Source organism: Nannobrachium achirus (genome assembly GCF_963921795.1).
Source record: "Nannobrachium achirus genome assembly, chromosome: 5".
NCBI lineage: Eukaryota > Metazoa > Chordata > Actinopteri > Myctophiformes > Myctophidae > Nannobrachium > Nannobrachium achirus.
In genome coordinates this window covers 9,019,754-9,044,784 of record NC_137814.1, presented here as the reverse complement: position 1 = coordinate 9,044,784, position 25,031 = coordinate 9,019,754, and the positions used below count along the sequence as shown (strand labels likewise).

General features: G+C 41.6%; 6 protein-coding genes across 6 annotated transcripts; 5 read left to right on the top strand and 1 right to left on the bottom strand.

Annotated features, from left to right (window-relative positions):
- Positions 1-1,704: 1,704 nt before the first annotated feature.
- Positions 1,705-19,451, top strand: LOC308285568 (histone H1-like; the record flags this gene model as incomplete). The annotated part of the gene is made up of 2 exons (XM_080726357.1): positions 1,705-2,214; positions 19,317-19,451. 2 exons carry the CDS (start codon positions 1,705-1,707, stop codon positions 19,449-19,451), a joined length of 645 nt encoding a protein of 214 aa, XP_080582483.1.
- Positions 6,154-6,528, top strand: LOC308285584 (histone H2B-like; the record flags this gene model as incomplete). The annotated part of the gene is made up of 1 exon (XM_080726373.1): positions 6,154-6,528. One exon carries the CDS (start codon positions 6,154-6,156, stop codon positions 6,526-6,528), a length of 375 nt encoding a protein of 124 aa, XP_080582499.1.
- Positions 7,184-7,567, bottom strand: LOC308285580 (histone H2A-like; the record flags this gene model as incomplete). The annotated part of the gene is made up of 1 exon (XM_080726369.1): positions 7,184-7,567. One exon carries the CDS (start codon positions 7,565-7,567, stop codon positions 7,184-7,186), a length of 384 nt encoding a protein of 127 aa, XP_080582495.1.
- LOC308285576 (histone H3.2) lies at positions 7,890-8,300 on the top strand (the record flags this gene model as incomplete). Its single annotated transcript, XM_080726365.1, has 1 exon — positions 7,890-8,300. One exon carries the CDS (start codon positions 7,890-7,892, stop codon positions 8,298-8,300), a length of 411 nt encoding a protein of 136 aa, XP_080582491.1.
- Positions 19,452-20,140: 689 nt separating the features above from the next.
- LOC308285588 (histone H4) lies at positions 20,141-20,452 on the top strand (the record flags this gene model as incomplete). The annotated part of the gene is made up of 1 exon (XM_080726377.1): positions 20,141-20,452. The coding sequence occupies one exon, from the start codon at positions 20,141-20,143 to the stop codon at positions 20,450-20,452; it is 312 nt and encodes a 103-aa protein (XP_080582503.1).
- A 973-nt stretch (positions 20,453-21,425) lies between these two features.
- Positions 21,426-21,800, top strand: LOC308285585 (histone H2B-like; the record flags this gene model as incomplete). Its single annotated transcript, XM_080726374.1, has 1 exon — positions 21,426-21,800. One exon carries the CDS (start codon positions 21,426-21,428, stop codon positions 21,798-21,800), a length of 375 nt encoding a protein of 124 aa, XP_080582500.1.
- Positions 21,801-25,031: the final 3,231 nt, after the last annotated feature.

Genomic DNA, 25,031 nt, shown 5'->3' with positions numbered 1-25,031 from the left:
AGCAGGTATGGGAGTTTTTCATCATTGGTCATATTTTCAAACTCTCCTTGAGTGGTTATGATCTGTGGGAAGTATGTGTCTCTGATGTCTTGGTACAAAGTCTGTGCTCACTGAGTCTGTACCTAGTTAAGATTTTTCTTTGTTTTGGGTCGGCCACCTTGCTCAGGTATTCTGCCATGGTGTATTCTCTGTTTAGGTAAATAAATAAATGTAAAGTTAAAGGACTGCTATGGTCACTTTTGATTTGGACACTATATATATATATATATATATATACACACACACCTGTATCTTATTCCCTCTCTTGATGTACCTTACTCTTTACTGTATATGTTCTTGTTTTTCTTTTATCTTTTTCTTACTTCTCTGTAACTTTGTGAATAACCTTATGCTGCTGTGCTGCCTCTGGGCAACTGATTTCCCCCTTGGGATAATACAGGTATCTATCTAGTACGGATGCCCCCCGAGTTCCTTCCTAGGAAGGTCCTCGATGCAAGACCCCGTGGCAGACCAAAGACCAGATGGAAGGATATCTCCAAGCTGGCTTGGGAACGCCTCGGTATACTCCCTGAGGGAGTGGAGGAAGTTGCTCGGGATAAGAAAATCTGGAAGTCTCAGTTGGAACTGTTACCCCCGCCACCCGATTCCGGATAAGCGGTTGAAGATGGATGGATGGATGTAACACACCACTACTGCACGTTTGTGCGTGCGTGTGTGTGACTCTTTTTTTAATTCAACTTCTGTTTATATCTGGGTGTTATTGTAATGATGACAACATGTGTTTATGTTGATAATAAATACAATTACCACCTCTTTAGACCGCCTGCGGACTAAAGGCCTTCTGTTGTTCAGTTATGCAGTGACAGATGTGATATAGGTATTTAAACAGTTCTGTCACATGCTGCTATAAGTGTAAGGTGGCATAACATTGTATCTAAATATGGCAGCACTTTTTATTTGATTCTATACAGAGCACAATGGTGAATTAATCATAAAAATATGATATAGAATGACACCTTTGGCTTTCATCATGAAGTAGGCCTTCTACCTTGTGTGATACAGTTGATTGAATGTTTAAACGTTTAGTTTACTTTAGCTTGATCACAAATAAGTTATCTGTCCAAACTGTTCCAACGGTTTTCATGTGTCATGTCATTGGTAGTCAGATCAAATCCACCACCATGCTGCATAAACTGAAGTGTGTTTACTGGGGTCAGAAAACCTTCTAGTTATAGCGAAATTGATAGCAAAACAAGATATAGTTTATGGTATTGCGTCACAAAGTATCTCTGCGAAGAGGTATGTGAGTATGATGTTAATTTAACATAGTTTAACATGTTTTAGAAGAAATATAATGGAGGAAACATTGTTCTCGGACTGTGGAAGGGTGATGTTTCGATCACATCACTTAAAAACTAGATTGCTGTTTTCATCTCAGATATATTAATGACGAAAAGGCACATGTGTGCTAACTGGACAGCTCTTTGTTGCATTAAATAATACACAACGCAGTTAGTTATCTCTTGTTTTAATAGAGGAGAAAACACAAAAGGCACATTAAGCCACTATAGACAAGAGGGGCTGTGTGTGTTGTCTCTACATGGTTCTCATGTGGTGTTTAAGTCCAGCCCCTTCAGAGCGTTCAGCACCAGTCCGTCAGACTTTACTTTAGGAAAGGAAGGATAAACTACTGAGAAGAGAACAATGGCAGAAGTCGCACCAACTCCAGCCCCGGCCAAGGCCGCCAAGAAGAAAGCAGCTCCCCGACCCAAGAAGACCGGGCCCAGCGTCGCTGAGCTGGTCGTCAAGGCCGTGTCCGCCTCCAAGGAGCGGAGCGGTGTGTCCCTGGCTGCCGTCAAGAAAGCTCTGGCTGCCGGCGGCTACGATGTGGAGAAGAACAAGGCCCGCGTCAAGATCGCCGTCAAGAGCCTGGTCGCTAAAGGCACCCTGGTCCAGCTCAAAGGCACCGGCGCGTCTGGCTCTTTCAAGATGAACAAGGCAGAGGCGGTGAAGGCGAAGAAGCCCGCTGCAAAGAAGGCAGTTAAAGCAAAGAAGCCCGCTGCCGCCAAGAAACCCGCAGCGGCTAAGAAGCCCAAGAAGGCGGCAGCAAAGAAGCCCGCAGCTGCCAAGAAATCACCCAAGAAAGCCAAGAAGCCCGCCGCCAAGAAAGTAGCCGCTAAAAGCCCCAAGAAGGCCACCAAGAGCCCCAAGAAAGTGGCTAAGAAGCCCGCAGCAGCCAAGAAAGCTCCAGCCAAGAAGGTTGCCAAACCCAAGGCAGCAAAGAAGGCAGCCCCCAAAAAGAAGTAAATCATCTGTTCCATCTTTATTCCCACAAAAGGCTCTTTTAAGAGCCAACCACTTCATTTTATAAGAGTATCCTCACTTTTTATATGCCATGGTCATATGTGAGCACTGGAATAATAACCAGTCTGTTTAATAGACATGTGTGTTAATGGTCTAATGCCACTCACAAATAATGACACTAACAGTCTAGACATAAATGTATTTATAATAAACATAAGCACAGCCTTTACTTTGTCCTACGTTTTGAATGTGGCCATTTCTCTCACTTTTGTTCAATCATAAATCACTAATAGATACATTAATAGATACTAATAGATACATTGTCCTGACTAGTATGTTTTGGTTCAAATTCAACATTGATATCGAATAGTAGCCTACTACCATTGTTATTGTTCAGAATCGTATACATTATTATGCATAGTAACCCTGGTCCACCTCAAATAAGCGAGACAAGAATTCCGTATTAATACTTAATTATTGATGAGATAACTGTATTTAGGTTATGTCTGTGACAATACAAACGTTTGAACTTGAGAGTCGAAAGAAATGCTATGGCCCAGAGGGTGTATTAGGCATGTATTCAGTAACACCAAATGTACATTGACAAGAATATGAATGGGGGGATACGTTTAAAAAATGTACAATTATTATGATATAGAGGACTTGAATAAACTAGGGGGTGATTTGACCAAAATGAACATGGGGGGTGCGTGTGTGTGGTAGGGGAGGGGCATGGCAGTCTGCCTGTCCTCCCTTACGTCCTCAGAACACAGATAAAAAGGCATGGCTCTCAGCTCTGGAATCATTCACTTCTGCATCTTCAACTCGACTGACACTGAAAAATGAGTGGGCGTGGAAAAGGCGGTAAATGTTAATGGTGTCTTGACTGAAACTTTTGAAATTAAAAGAGGAGTAAAACAGGGTTGTCCGCTATCGGCAGCTCTCTATATTCTGGCAATTAACCCTTTATTAAAAAAGATAAAAAACGATAAAAGACTAACAGGTATTAAAACTAGTGAGGGTGAGCGCTTGGTTGTCCTGGCCTATGCCGACGACGTAATTGTAATTGTTAAAAATAAGAAAGAGTTAGATATAATTAACGAGCATCTATCACATTATGAAGAGGTCTCTGGATCAAAGTTAAACCTGGATAAAACGGAGGGTGTCTGGTTTGGGAGGAGTGAGGCACGGCCGAATATTAACATAAAGGATACAGATTCTATGACGATCCTGGGTGTTAAGTTCAGTGCCAGTGATTCCTATGGGAGAAATTGGGACGAAAAAGATAAAGAAATTAAGGAGGAATTAAACAAGTGGGAAAACAAATCCTGTTGTTATAGAACTAAGATTATTATTATTAAGTCATTTATTGTTTCTAAGGTGCTTTTCTTAGCAACAATTTTTCCTCCCAAGGACCAGACTCTGAAAAAAATTAATAAAACTTTGGTTAACTTTATTTGGGGAACCACCAGAGAGGTAACAAAAAGAGACCTGCTTTATAAAAGTAAAAAGAATGGGGGGCTGGGGGCTGTGGACTTTGGGCTCAAACTAAAAATTTCATTTTGTAAAAATGTTGCATCTGGCTTTAAAAGGAAAGCTCTGTGGATTGGAGAGGTTTTAAGTTGGTCCAAAAAGAAGGGTAGGGCAAGGAGCTCAGTACCTTATTATAAGTTAATGTATGGGGATTTATTATCCAACTCTGAACACCTGAACATTGACTGGGTCGAAATGTCCAGTAAACATATTTATTCTATTATCTGTGATGATCTGTATGGTGGCATCTTCCCCTATAAAGGTCTTGATGATGTGCAGAAACAGGTGTGCTTGAAAAATATATGGAGCAAAAAACTATCTGAAAAAAAGAGGGATGTAATGTGGCTTGTCTCTGTTAGGAGGCTAGCTGTTAGAGCGGTTGTAAAATGGAGCTGCTTTGTAACAACGGTGAAATGCCCAATTGGAAATTGTAATGACGATGAGTCAATAGAGCACCTGCTTGTAGACTGCCAGAGGTCAAGATATGTTTGGGGGAAGATGGCACACATCGGTTTTAAAATCAAGGTGACTTATAACGCTGTTATGTATGGTGTTTTTGAGGAAAAAATGTCTGCTATGGATCATGACTTCTATTGGTCTGTGATTTGCACTGTAGTAAACAAGTTGTGGAACACTAGATGTGCCATGGTGATTCACCAGGAAACCATATCTGGGGAAGTTGTGTTCAAGCAGATAAGAACTGAACTGAAAAGACAAAGAACACTGGACTCAAAACAAAACATACTAAAGCCATGGCACCTTTTGGCACTTTAAAAAATTAAAAAAAAAAAAAAAAAAAATATATATATTTTTCTACTTTTTTGTCTTGTATTTATAGGCCTTTTGGTTTCGATGTAAAAAAAAAAAAAAAAAAAAAAAGGGGGTTGAAAAAAAAAGAGAAGTAATGCCCTTGTGTATAATGGTGTAATTACTGTATGATTGTTTTCATATGCCTTTTTACTGCTTAAAATGAATGTATTCATATGCCTGTTTGATTGCTTGAAATGATTGTAAAACCTGCAAAATTTCCAATAAAGTTTATTTAAAAAGCGAAAAGGCGGAAAGGGACTTGGGAAAGGAGGCGCCAAGCGTCATCGCAAGGTTCTTCGTGATAACATCCAGGGAATCACCAAGCCCGCTATCCGCCGTCTGGCTCGCCGTGGCGGTGTGAAGCGTATCTCCGGTCTGATCTACGAGGAGACCCGCGGTGTCCTCAAGGTCTTCCTGGAGAACGTGATCCGTGATGCCGTCACCTACACCGAGCATGCCAAGAGAAAGACCGTGACCGCCATGGATGTTGTCTATGCTCTGAAGAGGCAGGGACGCACTCTGTACGGCTTCGGAGGTTAATAATGCTGACTTGATCTACCAACAAACAACCCAAAGGCTCTTTTAAGAGCCACCCACACGTTATGTAACGAGTTCATTCCCACTTTTGTAAATAACTACAGCTTTTAAACTGTACATGTGAATATATATATATATATATTTGAATACGATAAGTAAACAATCCAATTACAAAACATGAATATACTGTGCTGCTAATGACACACAATGTTGTAAAACGACACGCACAACCAGGCAGAAACGTCATTTCCACATTTGCCCAAAATAAGCCTTGCTTTGCTTCATAAACCCATTTTAAGCAGCACGGAGCCTCGCACACAATCCTTGACAAGCGCTTGTGACTCTGCCATTATTAGTGTATGAACATCTAGAGGCGGGAAAACACACCGAGTTCATCATCTTACTTTGAAATACTCAAAATACAGAGTTTACATTGTCCCAACTGAAGTTAACTGGAGTGATGGAACTAAGTCGAATCTGCTTTCATTGTCTTGAAGTAATAAACGGGCTAGGGTTCAGGAATGGAGAAAAATAAAGTAACACCCGGTTCTCTATTTAGTTTTTCTAAGCCCAGAAGAGAGCGGAATCACATTTAGGGGTCTACACATTATAATACTTAATTAACTATTTCTTATAATGCCATTGTCTCAATGAATGGACAGACTGAAATAGTCTATACCTTTTGTTAGTCAAGAAAGCACTGTTTCCTTTGGGGACCTTTATGGACATTAAAAATGTACATTTACCCAAAGTGCATGTTTAGCCGCTCAAAATATTACAGGGACAATAGAGCGCACGAGCGGGAGAAATAATACAGAAATAAAGACACCGCCCTCTTTGTGGGATGATCAGCCAATCATCTGCTGGGAGTCACACCACCACATTGGCATTGGCTGTGTATAAATAATGGTGCGACTGCGCTCCCTCATCCCATTCGTCTCTGCAAGTCACTGATAGAATACAGTCAGGATGCCCGAAGTCGCGAAGCCAGCGCCCAAGAAGGGCTCCAAGAAAGCTGTCTCCAAGACCGCCGCCAAGGGCGGCAAGAAGCGCAGAAAGTCCAGGAAGGAGAGCTACGCCATCTATGTGTACAAGGTCCTGAAGCAGGTCCACCCTGACACCGGTATCTCCTCCAAGGCCATGGGCATCATGAACTCCTTTGTCAACGACATCTTTGAGCGCATCGCCGGTGAAGCCTCTAAACTGGCTCACTACAACAAGCGCTCCACCATCTCATCCAGGGAGATCCAGACCGCCGTCCGCCTGCTGCTCCCCGGTGAGCTGGCCAAGCACGCCGTGTCTGAGGGCACCAAGGCTGTCACCAAGTACACCAGCTCCAAGTAAACCGCTCTGTCTGCTCTAAACACAACGGTCCTTTTAAGGACCACCCATATTTTCCAAGAAAGAGCTAGATCCAAATGCTAACCATATAGCTTGTCTACAATCCTGATCAGCTATTGTGATATGAGATTTGCAAATTAAATATACCCAGACATGGCACATTAATTAACGCTGACTTGTTTACAAAGGAAAGACTAACATGGCATAACAGTCCTTACAGTAGCGCATATATATATATATGCAGCCAATGTTTAATCCATAAACTTGCTTATAAAAAAGTATATCAACATTCGTCATTTGAGATGAGTGTTGTCCTTGCCTCGTGTTTTTATTTTGGCAGCCAAGTATATTATGAAGTGTAATGATTATACTAAAATGTTACTAAAAGTTGTCATGCGTGAAACTACTCACAGAGCTAATAATCGAACAGATTGATTACATCTGGGTAATCAGTCCATTCTGAAATGGCGTGTTATCGTTTAAATTGTAAAATATATTCCATCATGTTTATACAATCGTGTAGAATGAACCAGTAACATTGCGGTACACATTCTCCTCATAGGGCATTAGGAGCGGCATTAGGAGCAACTCTTTGTTGAATCAGTGGGTGGCTCTTAAAAGAGCCTTTGTGGGGTTTATTCAGACGAATGAAGCAGGTTTATTTCTTGGCGGCTTTCTCGGTCTTCTTGGGGAGCAGGACAGCCTGGATGTTGGGCAGAACACCGCCCTGAGCGATGGTCACTCCGCCCAGCAGTTTGTTGAGCTCCTCGTCGTTGCGGACGGCCAGCTGGAGGTGGCGGGGGATGATACGAGTCTTCTTGTTGTCACGGGCAGCGTTTCCAGCCAACTCCAGGATCTCAGCGGTCAGGTACTCGAGGACAGCCGCCAGATAAACCGGGGCGCCGGCGCCGACTCTCTGGGCATAGTTGCCTTTACGCAGCAGCCTGTGGACACGACCCACGGGGAACTGGAGCCCGGCACGGGATGAGCGAGTCTTGGCCTTCGCTCTGGCCTTTCCGCCGGTCTTGCCTCTTCCGCTCATCGTGTAGATTTATTTCTAGAGTATAAGCTCGAAGAAATGTGCTGGAGGAGCGGAGCACGAGACCTTTTATAGGCTACGTTCGACTTTGTAACACACACACTTACTTTTTTGTGATTGGTCGGAGATACTCTCTGAGCTCCCCACCAATCACTACTACTGGCGTGATCGGCTCCTCCCAGTCTAAACTCTGGTTCCTCCCAAACAAGGAGGTTCCTGACCACAGACCAATCAGAGAAAGACGGCGTCTCAGAGCCGCTGAAATAAAAAGGAAGAGTTTGCGCTCGTTCTATCACAACTTCTTTGTTAACTCAGAAGAGAGGAAATGGCCAGAACCAAGCAGACCGCCCGTAAATCCACCGGAGGCAAAGCCCCCAGGAAGCAGCTCGCCACCAAGGCAGCTCGTAAGAGCGCGCCGGCAACCGGTGGAGTGAAGAAGCCTCACCGTTACCGTCCCGGTACAGTGGCTCTGAGGGAGATCCGTCGTTACCAGAAATCCACCGAGCTGCTGATCCGCAAGCTGCCTTTCCAGCGCCTGGTGAGGGAGATCGCCCAGGATTTCAAGACCGACCTGCGCTTCCAGAGCTCCGCCGTCATGGCTCTGCAGGAGTCAGCCGAGGCTTATCTGGTCGGTCTGTTTGAGGACACCAACCTGTGCGCCATCCACGCCAAGAGGGTGACCATCATGCCCAAAGACATCCAGCTGGCCCGTCGTATCCGTGGAGAACGTGCATAAGCTATCCGTCACTGTCTGACCCCCAAAACGGCTCTTTTAAGAGCCACCAAATGTATTATTTGAAGAGACTTTTTCCTGCAAAAGGACTAGGCACTAAAATAAGGCAATGATGGAGTATGATTTAACCCATAATGAGTAAATCATAACAACTTAAATAGCAACATATTAAACAAGTCACACATCTGGAGAAACTACACACAGACGCAACTAATGTCATACATAGAGACGGCTACTTTTTGTTCTACATGGGTTTTGTAGTAAATATAATGTAGCTGTAATGCTGGACACATGTATACAGACAGTATAGTAAATGGAAGGTTGGCTTAATGGCAAACACTTCATGGACAACCGTTTGAATGAATAGTTTTATTTTTCGGTGCCATGTATCATTACAGAACACAAAAGATCACTTTGTTTGATTTAGGCGGGTACCACACAAGCCCGGGAATCTGAGAACAAAAGGCTTTGTCACAGGCAATGGGCAGTTATTTGCAGTTTTCAAAAAAAGGGAAGGGTGGGGGGCGGGTTGGGATTTTCTAAAGCACCGTTTCCCAAACACTGGGTTGGGTCCCATTTCTGGGTCACGGACGAATCTATGCGTCACAACCTAGTTATCATTTTACTTTTAGAAATTAAAAACCAATATGAATTTGAGAAATGTTCAAACAAACAAACACATCTAAGAAATTCCATAAATACATAGTAGTAGGCCTAATAATACTAATGATAATAAAGAAGTAGTGAAAATAGACGATCTACAAGCTCTTAAGACGGCGAGAATCAACGCATCGTGAGCTTGCAGATCTGCTAGTTTGGGTCCTGGGCGAATGTATATAATTTGGGTCAAGGGCTAAAACGTTTGGTAACTACTGTTCTAACTAAATAAAACAGGTTAGATGTGTCAACAATTCCTACTCGGTGTGGAGTAAAATATATGCACAAGGCAGGTCTTAGCATGTAGGCATAGAGAGAACTCACTAAATAACATTATGGACCATGGCCAGACTTTACAGTATGAGTAAAAGCTGATTTAATGTCTCTCTGAAAGTATATGAATGACCCAGACTTACATGTCCACTTTCAGAGTTTAACTAACGCCTGACTTTATTATGTTGACTTTGAGTATCACTCTGCTCTTATACTGAATGATTATACTCGGCTTTATTTTTCAGATCGTGAAAATAAAATGTAATTTCACTATTATACCACTAGAGGTCACATCCTGCTCATGGAAAACCTTGGCTTGCACGTAATGCATTCAAATCACATAGTAGTTTGTGAAGGAGAAAAGCATTTACTCATATTAGTCTAGATTTGAGACATTGGGCTCTATTATGATCCAGGTCTTATGCCTTATGCCTTAACTTCTTTGCCGTTTTTTTTTTCTATTTTGATTTTTTTTTTAAATACTTCTAATGCTGATCTACATCTGCACGTTGTGAGCTTGCAGATCAGCTATTTGAAATATTAAAAAGAATATGTCTATATAGTAAAAAAAAAAGCCAAAGAAGTTAAGGCATAAGGCATAAGACCTGGATCATAATAGAGCCCATTCTCTCCTAAATGATGTCCTCTACCTAATAGAGTTGTTGAATTAAAACAACTTTTGGGTAACCGGATGACATGATTATTATTCCTATAATCTAGTACCAAAATGTAATTTGCCGACCGAAGGTTGCAGGTTACCATGAGAAATGTCACAGTTTACCATGTGTAGACTTGTTTGTACACATGTTTTACAGTCTATGGGACGGTTCTCTTAACACATGTGACACACTGTGACATCACAGGTGATATCACATGTGACATCGCCTATGTAAAAGTCCATACTATTCCCCAGAATCCCTTGTATGCGCATATATGAAGATCCCTGAGGTTGCATGTCGCCCTGAGGCGTCTTACTAGTAATAATAATATGTATAAGTGGGTTGGACGAGATACTTTTGAAGAACCAAGTAAGTATTGAATTGGATTAAATTATGCCTTTAAAATAAATGGTGTGTAGACCCATTCAAACCCCCAGATCCACTTTGAGGAGCCACTGATGATATACATGTTGATTAGATTTACACCAAAACATTTAAATGTGTGTGATTGTGAATGATTCAGAGCTTGAGGTGGGTATAAGTATCACTATCCGTGCCAATATTTAAGAAACATCTAAGCAATATCGGAATTCTTCCTCACTGTCGTCAATGTCCACATGATTTCATCTTGTTGTTGTCTTGTTTTTTTTCTCTCTCTCTATTTTGTGCAGTTTCTGTTTTTTATTTCTGTATTATTAGTGAACGTTTAGTCTGTTTAAGTAATGACCGTTGGAAAGGATCCCAAATAATCCTGCAGGCTTATTCCTCTCCTTGCACAGTATTGTGTTGCCTTGATATGTAGTGTTCTACTTGTTTTATAACTTTGTGCTAATAAAACTAAACGCCATACCTGACAAGACAAGTGCACACAGGACAGTGGCAGAGGCCGGGATTGTTACACACAGTGTGTGACATGCAGACGCAGAGATCACCTATGTTTGTACATTGTTGACACAATCTATGCCCAAAAAAGGGAGGCCATGTTGAACGAATCTAGATCTACACATCTAAATCTAAACTTAAAAAAGCCAATTTGTGATCAGCATGCACATGATTTGAATCCCCTCGGTCACTCAGACATTCAGCTCCACAGCTCTATCCTGTGGGGAGGTGAGGGTGTTGAACTCATCAAGATGCTTCACACCAAAACCAGCAGCTACTAGATATTCATAGTCCTGGAATGAGGCACTTCTGTACAAACCAAGAGTTTTGGTGTAAATCAAATCAGCATAACCCACATGTGCATGGCCTTTTGAATTGAATTGATTTAAAATTTGAATTGTGTGTGTGTGTGTGTGTGTGTGTGTGTGTGTGTGTGTGTGTGTGTGTGTGTGTGTGTGTGTGTGTGTGTGTGTGTGTGTGTGTGTGTGTGTGTGTGTGTTCCCCCACAGACCCCCCAGGTATGTGATAGGCATACCTGGCTCCCTAGAGAAAACAGACTTTGCACCCAAGACATCAGAGACACACTTCCCATAACCCATAACCACAAAAGGAGAGTTTGAAAACATGACCAATGATATGATGATAAACTTCCATACCTGCTGGGTGAAGTTAAACAATGCACAAACACAGCAGCAAGATTTGTGAGCTGCTGTGATAGGAGACGGATATCAAATGGAACCCAACCACCAAAAAAAGTATGTATCCCTGCTCTGCCTGCACGTAACATTGATGCATTATAACTGTTTTCACCTGTATCTTGTTCTGATTGTATTGTATTGTATTGTATTGTATTGTATTCACTTCTGCTTTGGCAATGTAAACATATCTTTCCTCATGCCAATGAAGCCCTTTGAATTGAATTGAATTGAATTGAATTGAATTGAATTGAATTGAATTGAATTGAATTGAATTGAATTGAATTGAATGGAATGTGGGGTGTCAAAGCCCCACCCCCTGCCAGACTCATCAGAGACAATAAAAGCTTCAGATCAAACCCACACATTCAGGATCTCTGCATTCTGCATGCAGAGAAACTCAAACTCTTCTGTCTGGAATGTCAACAGCTGGTGAGTCTCGTGTGTTTTACACACCAAGCACGTATCCAGAACCGTGGCTGAAGTTGCACTGGGCCGCAAGGAGGAAGTGCAGAAATCACTGACATCGTTACAGAAGAAACTGGACGTTTTCGATGTATTTAAAACAAACTGCGACCAAACGGCAGAATACATTCAGATCCAGGCCCTGAACACAGAATGGCAGATGGAGGAACATTTTAAGAAGCTTCATAAGTTTCTACACGAGGAAGAGGAGGGTCGGATCGCTGCACTGAGAGAGGAAGAGCAGCAGGAGAGTCAGACGATGAAGGAAAGGCTTGAGGATCTGGACAGGAAGATATCGACCCTTTCACACACAAACCCTGAGAGCTGAACACATCTAATTTCTGCAGAACTACAGATCCAAAAAGGAAAGAGTAGGCTACAGCACTGCAGGACCCACAGCTGGACCCAGAAGCTTAAAGGAGGACTTCACTACTTTTCAACCTATCTTCATATAATAGGTCCTCACTAATGTTCATAATAAAATAGCGCAATTTTTTTTCTACTCAGTCCAAGTCTCCTAGGAGAGCTGTGGGAAGTTCGTCTTGTGACATCATCATTAAATATATATATATATATATATATATATATATATATATATATATATTTATTTATTTATTTTTTATATATTTTTTTTATTATCGCCAGAACAATGCCTTCCACTTTAACATTGCAACTTTTCAGGAATAGAAAGCCTGCAGTTTCTATTAGCTTGGATTCCCAATCGATGTTGTCACAAGACGATGGGTTTCTGACCTGCCCACAGCCCTCCTCTGAGAAAAAATCACACCCGTGTGAAGTGGAGCTGTGTGTGTGTGTGTGTGTGTGTGTGTGTGTGTGTGTGTGTGTGTGTGTGTGTGTGTGTGTAGATCATGTGTACCGATTTTTGTGACATTTGAAGAAAATATGTAGGAAAAGGAGCAAAAAGTGTGTTTTAGAGAAAATTCAAGATGGCGGAAAATCTATCCTGGCGCAAATGGGCGTGGCCTATATGGGGAGATGCGTCTTGACCCAAGGAATCCAGGGAAAAAATAATTTTAATTTTCCGATCTACGGTTCAAGAGTTACGGGGCAAAACGTAAAGTGGGCCGTTATAGCGCCACCATGAGGCCGAGTGATGTAATTATTTTTCGATTCATTCTTAAAATCATTATGAATCTCCTCTCCGAGGTTTGAAACTGTAGCTCCTATGGTTTACGAGAGAAAAATACTTGAAAGTGATTTCTTGCATTGTCCCATTATAAGTCAATGGGGACAATTAAGCATCGTTTTTTGCCGATTACGTCGGCATGGTAAGGCGGATCGGAACGAAAGGTAATAGAACACCATTCCCGGCCGAGCCGCACATTTTGATGTATATATTGCGCGAGTGGCGTAAATGGTGCGGCACTAGTTACGCGCCGAAGTCAGGCTACATACAAACAGACAGACAGACAGACACACACACACACAGACCCACACAGCCATGTATAGGGAGCTGCACACAGCTCCAAAAAAAAGAAGCTATTGTTTATCGAGGACCAATTATATGAAGATAGGTTGAAAAGTGGTGAAGTCCTCCTTTAAAGCTTAAAGTTCAAAATGATATGTATAACTAGTGTTACTAGTCCATAACATGTGTACATACGCACGCACACACACACACACACACACACACACACACACACACACACACACACACACACACACACACACACAACCTGTTGACAGGAAGCTTGATGAGAAAGAGGCAGAGCCCTGAAGTGTAATAAATGTAATGTGTCACCACGTGGCAGCTGGAGGACTCCAGTGGAGAAACACAATGCAGATCTCCAGTAGAGGACCGTGGCTTCAAATAGATCTGTGGCACACGTGACACATCGACTCTAAAGCCAGTACACGTTGTTTGGTTAATATGCCCAATTAGTCGTCTTGTTTTGAACTCTGAACTCTTGCTGGACTCATGTCAATGGGGCTGGTTAGCAGCTCCTCTCAGAATGGAGTTTGCCTATTGTAAATTGTCTCATGTCTAGAAGAATCTGTTCTTTGTTCAGATGTGTGGGCAAGGGGGCCTCTTGTGTTAGCCTGATACTTCAGTCCGCACATCACCCCCCCCCCCCCCCCCCCCCCCCCCCCCCCAAAACGAAGTGTGTGATTGAGTCTGGCGCTTGCAGTCAGGCTATCTTGTGTAGCATCGATCAAGAGTAAATGCGCCCTCTCTCTAAATTCAATTAAATTAAATTCAATTCAATTCAATTCAATTCAATTCAAAGGGCTTTATTTGCATGAGAAAACATGCTCTCTATCTCTCTCTCTCTCTCTCTCTCTCTCTCTCTCTCTCTCTCTCTCTCTCTCTCTCTCTCTTTTTCTCTCTCTCTCTCTCTCTCTCTCTCTCTCTCTCTCCAAATGGATGAATTAACATTCAGGATTTGACTGTCTGCATGTGTGGGGATTTTTGTGATAACTATTCTGACCCCCACAACCTTTTACATGGGTCATCTATATTGGGACCTCCCAGAACAGTGCACTAGACAGTTAACACTCTTTTACTGCTTCGGACGTTCCTGTTCGCCCCAATTTTGAACCAAGCACGCTGCCAATATGGCTCGTTCTTTTTACCTTGTCTGTGATGACTGTAAGCTGATGAGGGGTCGCACAGGTGTGTAGTAAAAACATGCCGCCAGTTTGGCTAAAGTACAAATATATTAAATACAAATAACAAATACATATTTTTCTATAACATCGCAAAGGTATAAGCTCTTCTTTTTGCTGGCACCAGCCCCAATAAATAAATGATAAATCTGGCAGTAGTAGGCAGAATAATATTTTCTGATATTGGTTGGGGTCTTTCCTCACCTGGGGACACCCTGACTGACCCTATTACCTCTGCTTGTATCAGTACTCATCATTATTACATTCCTCTCTCTGCTCCTGCTCCAGAACAATGTCAAAAGGTGTTGTATCCGGGCTATTAAAACAAAAATGAATAATAGCTAAAATTAGTACAATTTGTTTCCTTTTCCTTGCTGTCACTTCCTCAGTTCCATGGTCTTCTGGCTATGTGCACTAGTCTACATAACACGCGCACACACACACGCGCACACACACACGCGCACACACACACACACACACACACACACACACACACACACACACACACACACACACACACACACAGTAGACACACACACTGACTGACAGGAGCAAACATTAGAGACAACAATTCTACATGCACTGTGGGGACAAACACAGGGTTCAGGTGATGATTGTGGGCTCTATTTTGATTGTCAGACAAGTAGGTCGGGAGCATAGACTGTAGAAAAATATGGACAAAGCGAAGCCATTGGTTTCTATGCAGCGCAAATGGCCCTTTCTACCCCTTGGAATGAGTGTCGCCATCATAGAATTGTAAAAGCATCAGAGATGCTATTGGCTGCCAACAGTCACGTGCAACGCAGGGATACATGGGAGAATGTGGTTGGAGCCTCCCGAAATACAGCACACGAAGAAGAACACAGCCGGCTGGTATTAGTTTAGTTGGCCACGCCCCCCGCAACTTTATCATTTATTTTAAATACATTGGACCACATTTCGACAAAACGAATATGATGGTGATTGAAAGGCAATTTTTAACTAGCGATAGGAACCATACAATATTCATGAAAATGTTAATTAAGGTTAGAAAACAAAAGGGGAAAATGAATGGGATCCAATGGTGGGCAATTCTTTTTGCGATCGGCCGGGGGGGGGGGACAGCGCAACTAGCGGCCAATCATAGGAAGTATTAGTTCCGTATTGGAGTCATTTTAAATCGGCAGAACTATGCCCCTGGTCGGGAGTGGCTTATTGTCGGTATCAGCCGGTAACATGCAGGAGTCTGTCCCCGTTACAATGCGCTAGACCCCTGGGAGATGGACTGCTGAGGTGGAGCGCCACACCTACCATCAGCTCCCAGTACTTGCCGCACAACTTGCCAGCCCGTGCTACTCATACGCTGAGTTGGTGGTGCCCGGAATCGAACCAATGACCTTGCGGTCAAAACAATTGAAGCATAGACAAGTCCTTTTAGTTGAAGGATGAAATTAAATATGCACCACAGTACATTAAGTTTAATGGCACAGGGGTTATACGACTTCTTACTTGCGTTTCACGATTTGCACTTGTGGAAGGTTCTGCTGAGTATCTATACAGCCTGATCCCTGTTGTGGGTTCTGCTCTAGCAGGGGGAATTTCCTTTGCCACCACAAGCTATATTATGTTGAGGAAAAGTCTGGAGGAGCTGGCAACTGATGCCCACAATGTTCTGATGAAGGCAGTGTCTACTTCACTGTGAAAATGTGGACTGTCAGTGGTAGAAAAAAAATGTAAATAGAATGGCAATCTGATTCTGAACAATTCACACTTGTCAATGTACAAATAAAGCTTGTTGTTCATGATTGTAAATATGTTTGTTTATTAGGTTAGTAATATCCTTAAAATCCATGTTTTTGTTTTTGTTTAATACATTGTTAGGTCCATTGTAGAGCCAATACAGCAGTAAAATGCAAAGCTTACAACTACATACAATATATAAACAAAGGATAATACTTGCAACAGGGGCACACCAATCATATACTTAAATGATTCTTACTGAATTCAATTTTTTTTTTTGCCTTCCTTGACATGTGCCTTCCTTGCTTCACCTCACTTTTTCAGGAGAGGCTTGAGGGACCTTTACCAGGAGATCAACAACATACAAGTTTTTTTTTTTTTTTTACAAAATATGATACTTAGAAGCATACTGTAACAATGTAACATGATGACTATTAAATCACTTGTTGAAGTTGTTGTAACCTGACCTGAGTAATTTGACAGGCCAAAATAGGTAGGCTACTGCAAAGACTTGAGTGTAGCAATGAATGATATTATGATGTGTTGTTGAGGTGAATTGTAAATCTGTGGCACAAGAAATCAACATAATTACCATGTATTTATGATCATCATTATGTTGTATCAGCGGACTGGGAAATGATTAAATCACCCCAAATCCTGTAATTTCTAAACAGTTGATGACTATTCTGCTAATCTGTTCACCACGGCTCACCAACTCAGATTGTGGTTGTGGATGGCTGCTCAGTGTGGGCACTCACTCACCTGGTGGCTGACTGTGGCATTGCATTGCATGCCTCATGATCATCCAGGCTTCACTGTCAGCACTCATACCTTCTTTTCAACCCTAGCACCAGTTACTGCCACCTAGGAAATTGACTGGTTGCAATCAGAGCTCCAAAGTCTGTTATCACTGCAGCTAGAAGGTGCTATCCCCTTGTGTCACTCCATAATTGTATTTCTTCAAAACAGGAATCAACTTGATTTAAAATCAGTTCATATCTGGGTGTTATTGTAATGATGACATATGTATCTGTTTATGTTGATAATCAATAAAATGACCACCAAAAATAAATGTAAATTCTTATTTCTCACAGTTAAAGGCATAAGCCTTCGGTTGTTCAGTTACTCCTCATACCCATCCACAGGCGTTTATTCTGGAGTGTGTGAATGACCCAGTTTAGCAGTAATCGGAGAGGTAATGATCACACATTTCTTATGACTCCTTTTGTTCTAACACAATGGGGAGGGCAGCTGTTACTATGTAGGGCAAAGTAATTGTATTTCAACAACAAGGCTATTTGATGCTTTACACAGAACACCAAGCAAAGGAAAAACAAGTATAAAATGACACTAGGATACAATAACATGGTAATCTGTGATTTAGACCTGCAGTTTTCTGGGAGTTTGTTCCAGACATGTGGTGCATAAAAAAACAAAACTACATATGCTGCTTAGCCCACAAGTTTGTACTGTACCTATTGCATGCACATCAGACATTATTCATGATGTAGTTTGAGCTGAGAAATTGTGCTGCCTTGAATGAAAGAAATGAAAGTTTGCAGTGACAGCTGTGATTAAACAGTTCTGTCAATTCAATTCAATTCAATTCAATTCAATTCAAAGGAGCTTTATTGGCATGAGAAAACATACGTTTACATTGCCAAAGCAAGTATCACAAATACAATAAAATTAAATAAGATTAAACAGTTCTGTCACTTGCTGCTATAAGTGTAAGGTGTTGGACATACATAACATTTTCTCAGTAGTAAATATGGCAGTACCACTTTTCATTTGATTGTATACAGAGCACAATGGTGCATTAATCATACAAAAATGTGATATAGCATGACAAATTGCCTAATGAAGTAGGCCTATGGGCCTACTACATGAGAAGTGTGCTGGGTACAGCATGTCAACTGTATCAAATACACATACAGTTCATTGAATATTTAAACGTTTTGTTTGCTATAGTTTGATCACAAATAAGTTATTTGTCCAAACTGTTCCAACAGTTTCCATCTGTCATTGGTAGTCGGGTCAGATCCACCATCATGCTGCATGAACTGAAGTGTGTTTACTGGGGTCAGAAATCCTCCTATTTATGCAAAACAGAGGGCAAAACAAGAGTATATTTTATGGTATTGCGTCGCTAGGTATGTCTGCTAAGACGATTGTGAAAATTGTTAGTAGTAGTATAGTATAACATGTTTTAGAAGACAAAATATGGAGGAAACACTGTTCTCGGACTGTGTAAGGGTGATGTTTTGATCACATCACTTAAAAACTAGATTACTGTTTTCATCTCAGATATATTAATGACGAAAAGGCACATGTGTGCTAACTGTTCAGCTCTTTGTTGCATTAAATAATACACACTGTAGTTTGTTATATCTAGTTTTAATCGAGAAGAAAACACAAAAGGCACATTAAGCCACCTAGACAAGAGGGGCTGTGTGTTGTCTCTACATGGTTCTCATGGGGTGTTTAAGTCCAGCCCCTTCAGAGCGTTCAGCACCAGTCTGTCAGACTTTACTTTAGGAAAGGAAGGATAAACTACTGAGAAGAGAACAATGGCAGAAGTCGCACCAGCTCCAGCCCCGGTCAAGGCCGCCAAGAAGAAAGTAGCTCCCCGACCCAAGAAGACCGGGCCCAGCGTCGCTGAGCTGGTCGTCAAGGCCGTGTCCGCCTCCAAGGAGCGGAGCGGTGTGTCCCTGGCTGCCGTCAAGAAAGCTCTTGCTGCCGGCGGCTACGATGTGGAGAAGAACAAGGCCCGCGTCAAGATCGCCGTCAAGAGCCTGGTCGCTAAAGGCACTCTGGTCCAGCTCAAAGGCACCGGCGCGTCTGGCTCTTTCAAGATGAACAAGAAGGCAGAAGCGGTGAAGGCGAAGAAGCCTGCTGTAAAGAAGGCAGTTAAAGCAAAGAAGCCCGCTGCCGCCAAGAAACCCGCAGCGGCTAAGAAGCCCAAGAAGGCGGCAGCAAAGAAGCCCGCCGCCGCTAAGAAATCACCCAAGAAAGCCAAGAAGCCCGCCGCCAAGAAAGTAGCACCTAAAAGCCCCAAGAAGGCCGCCAAGAGCCCGAAGAAAGTGGCTAAAAAGCCCGCAGCAGCCAAGAAAGCCCCAGCCAAGAAGGTTGCCAAACCCAAGGCAGCAAAGAAGGCAGCCCCTAAAAAGAAGTAAACCATCTGTTCCATCTCTACCCACAAAAGGTTCTTTTAAGAGCCAACCACTTGATTTTATGAGAGTATCCTCGCTTTATAGATTCCATGGTCATATGTGAGCGCTGGAATAATATGTGTTAATTGTTTAACTCACAAACGGTCTAGAAACATTTAATTATTTATGACAAAGTTGATTACATTTCGAATGTGGCCTTTCTCTCACTTTACTTTACATATTACATTACAATAATGGAGCAATTTAAAAAAATGCTTAATTATTTATTAATTACTATACATGTATTTAGGTTATGTGACACTAAAAACATTTTAAAGAAAAAAATGGGGGGGGGGGAGTCAAAGAAATGTTATGGCAGAGAAGGGTGTACATAATATTTATATTTGAGAGTCTGAAATAAATGCTATAGCCCAGAGTGTGAACATGCACATGTATTTAGTAACATCAACTATACATTGGCAAGCATATTAATAGGGGAGGAAAAAATGAACAATTATGATATAGAGGAGTTGACTAGTAATATTACTATAAACTAAGGGGTGATTTGACCAAAATGAACAAGGGGGAGGAGTGTGTGGTGGGGGCAGTCTGCCTGTCCTCCCTTACGTCCTCAGAGCACACATAAAAAGGCATGGCTCATTGAGCTCTGGAATCATTCACTTCTGGATCTTCAACTGAACTGAAACTGAAAAATGAGTGGGCGTGGAAAAGGCGGAAAGGGACTGGGAAAAGGAGGCGCCAAGCGTCATCGCAAGGTTCTTCGTGATAACATCCAGGGAATCACCAAGCCCGCTATCCGCCGTCTGGCTCGCCGTGGCGGTGTGAAGCGTATCTCCGGTCTGATCTACGAGGAGACCCGCGGTGTCCTCAAGGTCTTCCTGGAGAACGTGATCCGTGATGCCGTCACCTACACCGAGCATGCCAAGAGAAAGACCGTGACCGCCATGGATGTTGTCTATGCTCTGAAGCGACAGGGACGCACTCTGTACGGCTTTGGAGGTTAATAACGCTAACTTGATCTACCAACAACCCAAAGGCTCTTTTAAGAGCCGCCCACACTGTATTTAACGAGTTTATTCCTACTAACACACTATTGCTACAAAATGAAACTGTTTAGTTGAATACATAATTGAGGATGGTGTGTATATGAAAAGGCATGCACTGACTGACGTGAAATGTGCACATTGTTGCACAATATTTTAAGCGGCATGTGACAAATGAATCTTCCATAGTCCAAAACAGTCCTGAGATGTGGCCTGTTTTGACTTGTGGAATAAGTTTGATTTGAATATAAACGTGAAATACTACACGTGAAATAATAGGCATTCATATATTTGGATAAACTGTATTCCAACTGGCTTCAGTGACTTGACTATATGCCATTGTTGGTCTATTAAAGCTGGCCTTACATTACTTAAGAGGCGGGAAAACACCCAGTTCATCATTATCTTACTTTGGAATACAGAGTTTACATTACATTGTCCCAACTGAGGTTAACTGGAGTGATGATGACAATCGGTTCGGCTTTCATTGTCTTGAAGTAATAAACGGGCCAGAAAGAGCGGAATCACATTTACACATTATAATAGCTACTATAACTATTTCTTATATTATAGACTAATGTTAGGAATAATGCCATTGTCTCAATGAATAGACAGACTGATATAGTCTATACCTTTTGTTAGTCGAGAAAGCACTATGGCTTGTTACCATTGGGGACCTTTATGGACATTAAAATATACATGTACCCTAAGTGCATACTATTTAGCCGCTCAAAATAATACAGGGACAATTATAGAGCACACGAGCGGGAGAAATAATACAGAAATAAAGACACCGCCCTCTTTGTGGGAGGATCAGCCAATCATCTGCTGGGAGTCACACAACCACATTGGCATTGGCTGTGTATAAATAATGGTGTGACTGCGCTCTCTCATCACATTCGTCTCTACAAGTCATTGATAGAATACCGTCAGGATGCCCGAAGTTGCGAAGCCAGCGCCCAAGAAGGGCTCCAAGAAAGCCGTCGCCAAGACCGCCGCAAAGGGCGGCAAGAAGCGCAGAAAGTCCAGGAAGGAGAGCTACGCCATCTACGTGTACAAGGTCCTGAAGCAGGTCCACCCTGACACCGGCATCTCCTCCAAGGCCATGGGTATCATGAACTCCTTTGTCAACGACATTTTTGAGCGCATCGCCGGTGAAGCCTCTCGTCTGGCTCACTACAACAAACGCCGCACCATCTCATCCAGGGAGATCCAAACCGCCGTCCGCCTGCTGCTCCCCGGTGAGCTGGCCAAGCACGCCGTGTCTGAGGGCACCAAGGCTGTCACCAAGTACACCAGCTCCAAGTAACCTGAATATTCTACTGTACTAAAACCAACGGTCCTTTTAAGGACCACCCATATTTTCCAAGAAAGAGTTGATCCAAATGCTAACCAGTATAGCCTGTTTAAAATCATTATCAGCTGTTGTGATGACACGAGATTTGCAAACCAGATATACAATCAGACATGGGATATTAAGTAACGCTGGCTACTAGTTTACAAAGTAAAGAAACCTTGCATAACAACAGTCCTTACAGTATCATAGATGTATTATTTAATCCATAAATTTATAATGGGTGAATCCCTATGCTTGTAACATTTGTCATTTGAGATGAGTTGTCCTTGTCTCGTGTTATTTTGGCAGCAAAGTATGTTTATGAAGTGTAGATTATACTGAAATGTTACTAAAAATTGTCATTAATAATCGAACAGATTAATTAAATCTAATCTGAGTAATCCATTCTGAAATTGTGTTCAAATTGTAAAATACATTACACAAGAATACCTATTATATATTCTATCATTGTTATGAGCTCGTGTCGAATATGATCAGTAACATTGCAGTGCTTATTTCACAATTTAAATACGATATTACAATAAGGTATTGTGGGCACTGTTCTGTTTTGGTGTGGGGCCTCATACAACATGTTCACATACAGTCTACGCCAACTATTATTAGCCCTGAATAAAATGCCCACTTGTGGAAACTAATGGAAGATATCATCCAAATCGACTACTAGATAGTATACTGCAGTCTTGGTCCAAGTCCAACCTTGCACTGTCTGTTCGTAAAACTACGGTCGGTGCGATTGTGATCTGAGGACGTAAGGGAGGACAGGCAGACCTTTCTGCGTGGGCGTTACCACCCCCCCCCCACCCCACCCCACCCACCGAGAAGCCGCTTTCTTATGCCAAAAAAGCTCCATAGGCTAGTAGCCCACACACACTGACAAAGCATTATTGCTAGTCAACTCCTCTATTTCATTATTTGCTTATTTTATTTGTTCTTATTTTATGTTTTCAAGTGCCAATCACTGATGCAATAATGTATACGCATGTGGTGTTACAAGATACACCATTTGCTCTGGACCATAATATTAACTTATTATTAATAATACTACTAATAAAGAAACTTGGCATAGCTCATGCAGTCTTGCAAAATGCATACCTTTTACAGTGTAGTTATATCTGGTGTTTCACATGACATAGATTAAAACAACAATGCTTTGCACCAACACAGGTAGTTTAGGTATTATGCAGCCATATAAGTTGCATATTTGTGATAGTATGCTTTTAATTTGCCTGTTAAAATATTGTATCATGACAACTAGCAAAAATGCAGATCTACAAGCTAAAACACGCCCTTTGGAGTGCTGTAAGCTTGTAGATTGGCTATTTTAACTCATTTTAACTAATTTAGACAAATCGTACATGATCATTTGTGGAAAAGCTTTGAATATGTCCCCAAATATATAGGACCAACATGGTTGTGTGTTGGTGATTATAAAGATACATTCATAAGGATTAGAGGAAACCCATTGCATTTAATATTAATCACTGATAAATAAGAAACCCATTGCATTTAATATTAATCACTGATAAATAATGTGAAAATCGCAGATCTAAGCCGTGAGCTTGTAGATCTGCTATAGCAGAACTGGTAGAGCTGCTATATTGACGTTGTAAAGTTTTATTTATTAGATTATTATTTATAAAAGGGGCACATTTTCAGGTCAGTGTGATAGTGGGACATGTGCAAAAGGAAGCAACCAATTTTATATTATATATATAAAAAAATATTTAATATATTTGATATTTAAACAAATATGTGCATGAGGCATGTCTTACCATAAGGCATAGAGTGAACTTACTAAATAACATTATGGACCAGAATCAGACATTACAGTAAAAGCTGTTTTAATGTCGCTCTGAAAGTGTATGAATGAAATGACCACTTTCAGAGTTAAACCAACGTCTGGTTTTATGGTGTAGACTTTGAGTATCATTTTGCGGTTATAGTGCCATATACTGATTATTATTATACTTTGTTGATTTAATTTTGTATTATTATTATAGCCTAATGTTACTTATTTTAATAGTGTGAAAATGCAATTTCACTATTATACCACTAGAGGTCAAAGCCTGCTTATGGAAAACCTTGGCTTGCACATTAATGCATTCAAATCACGTAATCCTTTGTAAAGGAGAAACGTTTTTTAATCATATTGCCTCCTAGACAATGTGGAAAGCCTTACCGAAGGTCATAAGTGTGGATCACTAGCATCCTTTAAAATTTCCCTGAAAAACCACTTACAGGCAGCAGCCGTTCGCAACTGGTAAAAAACTAACCTAGCCCAACCCTACCCTCCCCTGCCCCTTCTTTGTATATACTTACTGTTTGTTTAGACTTACTGTTTTCTTTTTTGTTCTCTAATTTTTTCTTTTTTTTTTCTTTACATATCTACTGCATAGTACTGTGTTCTATTCGTCTGTCATTCAATGTTATATGAGATACTTTAATGGTTTCCTGTGGAAATAAGCTTAGTCTTTTCATGGATCTCCTTTTAGTAGACCTTGAACCAGTGAACTTGCATGAGTGTTGCCAAAGTGCTTGAGTTCATGATTCAGTTTTTTCTCTGTGAAATATTGACACATATAGTATTTACTAAGCAGTGACAAACACTTGAGGAACATTTACATCATCCCAGTAGGTTTTGTTAAGGAACCATTGGTGAAAGTCTTTGAGATTAAACTTTCAACAGTTGTTGCAATGCAAAGGTCTCTCTATTGCGTGTGTGTGTGTGTGTGCGTGCGTGTGCGTGCGTGCGTGCGTGCGTGTTCCCCCGCCAACCCCCAAGGTCTGTGCCCATGCCCCTGCCAGACTCATCAGAGACAATAAAAGCTTCTGATCAAACCCAGTAACCACAACTGCAGTGAGGGTCTTTCCATTCACAGCTACAGGAGAGAATAGAATAGAACTGATCAGATTCAGAACACTGGAACCTATACTACTCTGTCAGCTGAATTGACTTTAGAACCAGGATTCACATGCAGTGAAAGTCAACTTCAGGGAACATTCTATAAAAAGGGTGCGTTAAAACCACCGTTTCACTGTCTGTGGCTTCACTAAAAAACAAGATATGTCTGATTTTATCTGTCCTGTGTGTCATGACGTCTTTAAATATCCTGTTACCAAAGGTATGGCTCCTCCATACCTCCAGAAGCTGATCAACCCCTACACCCCCACCCGGTCACTTAG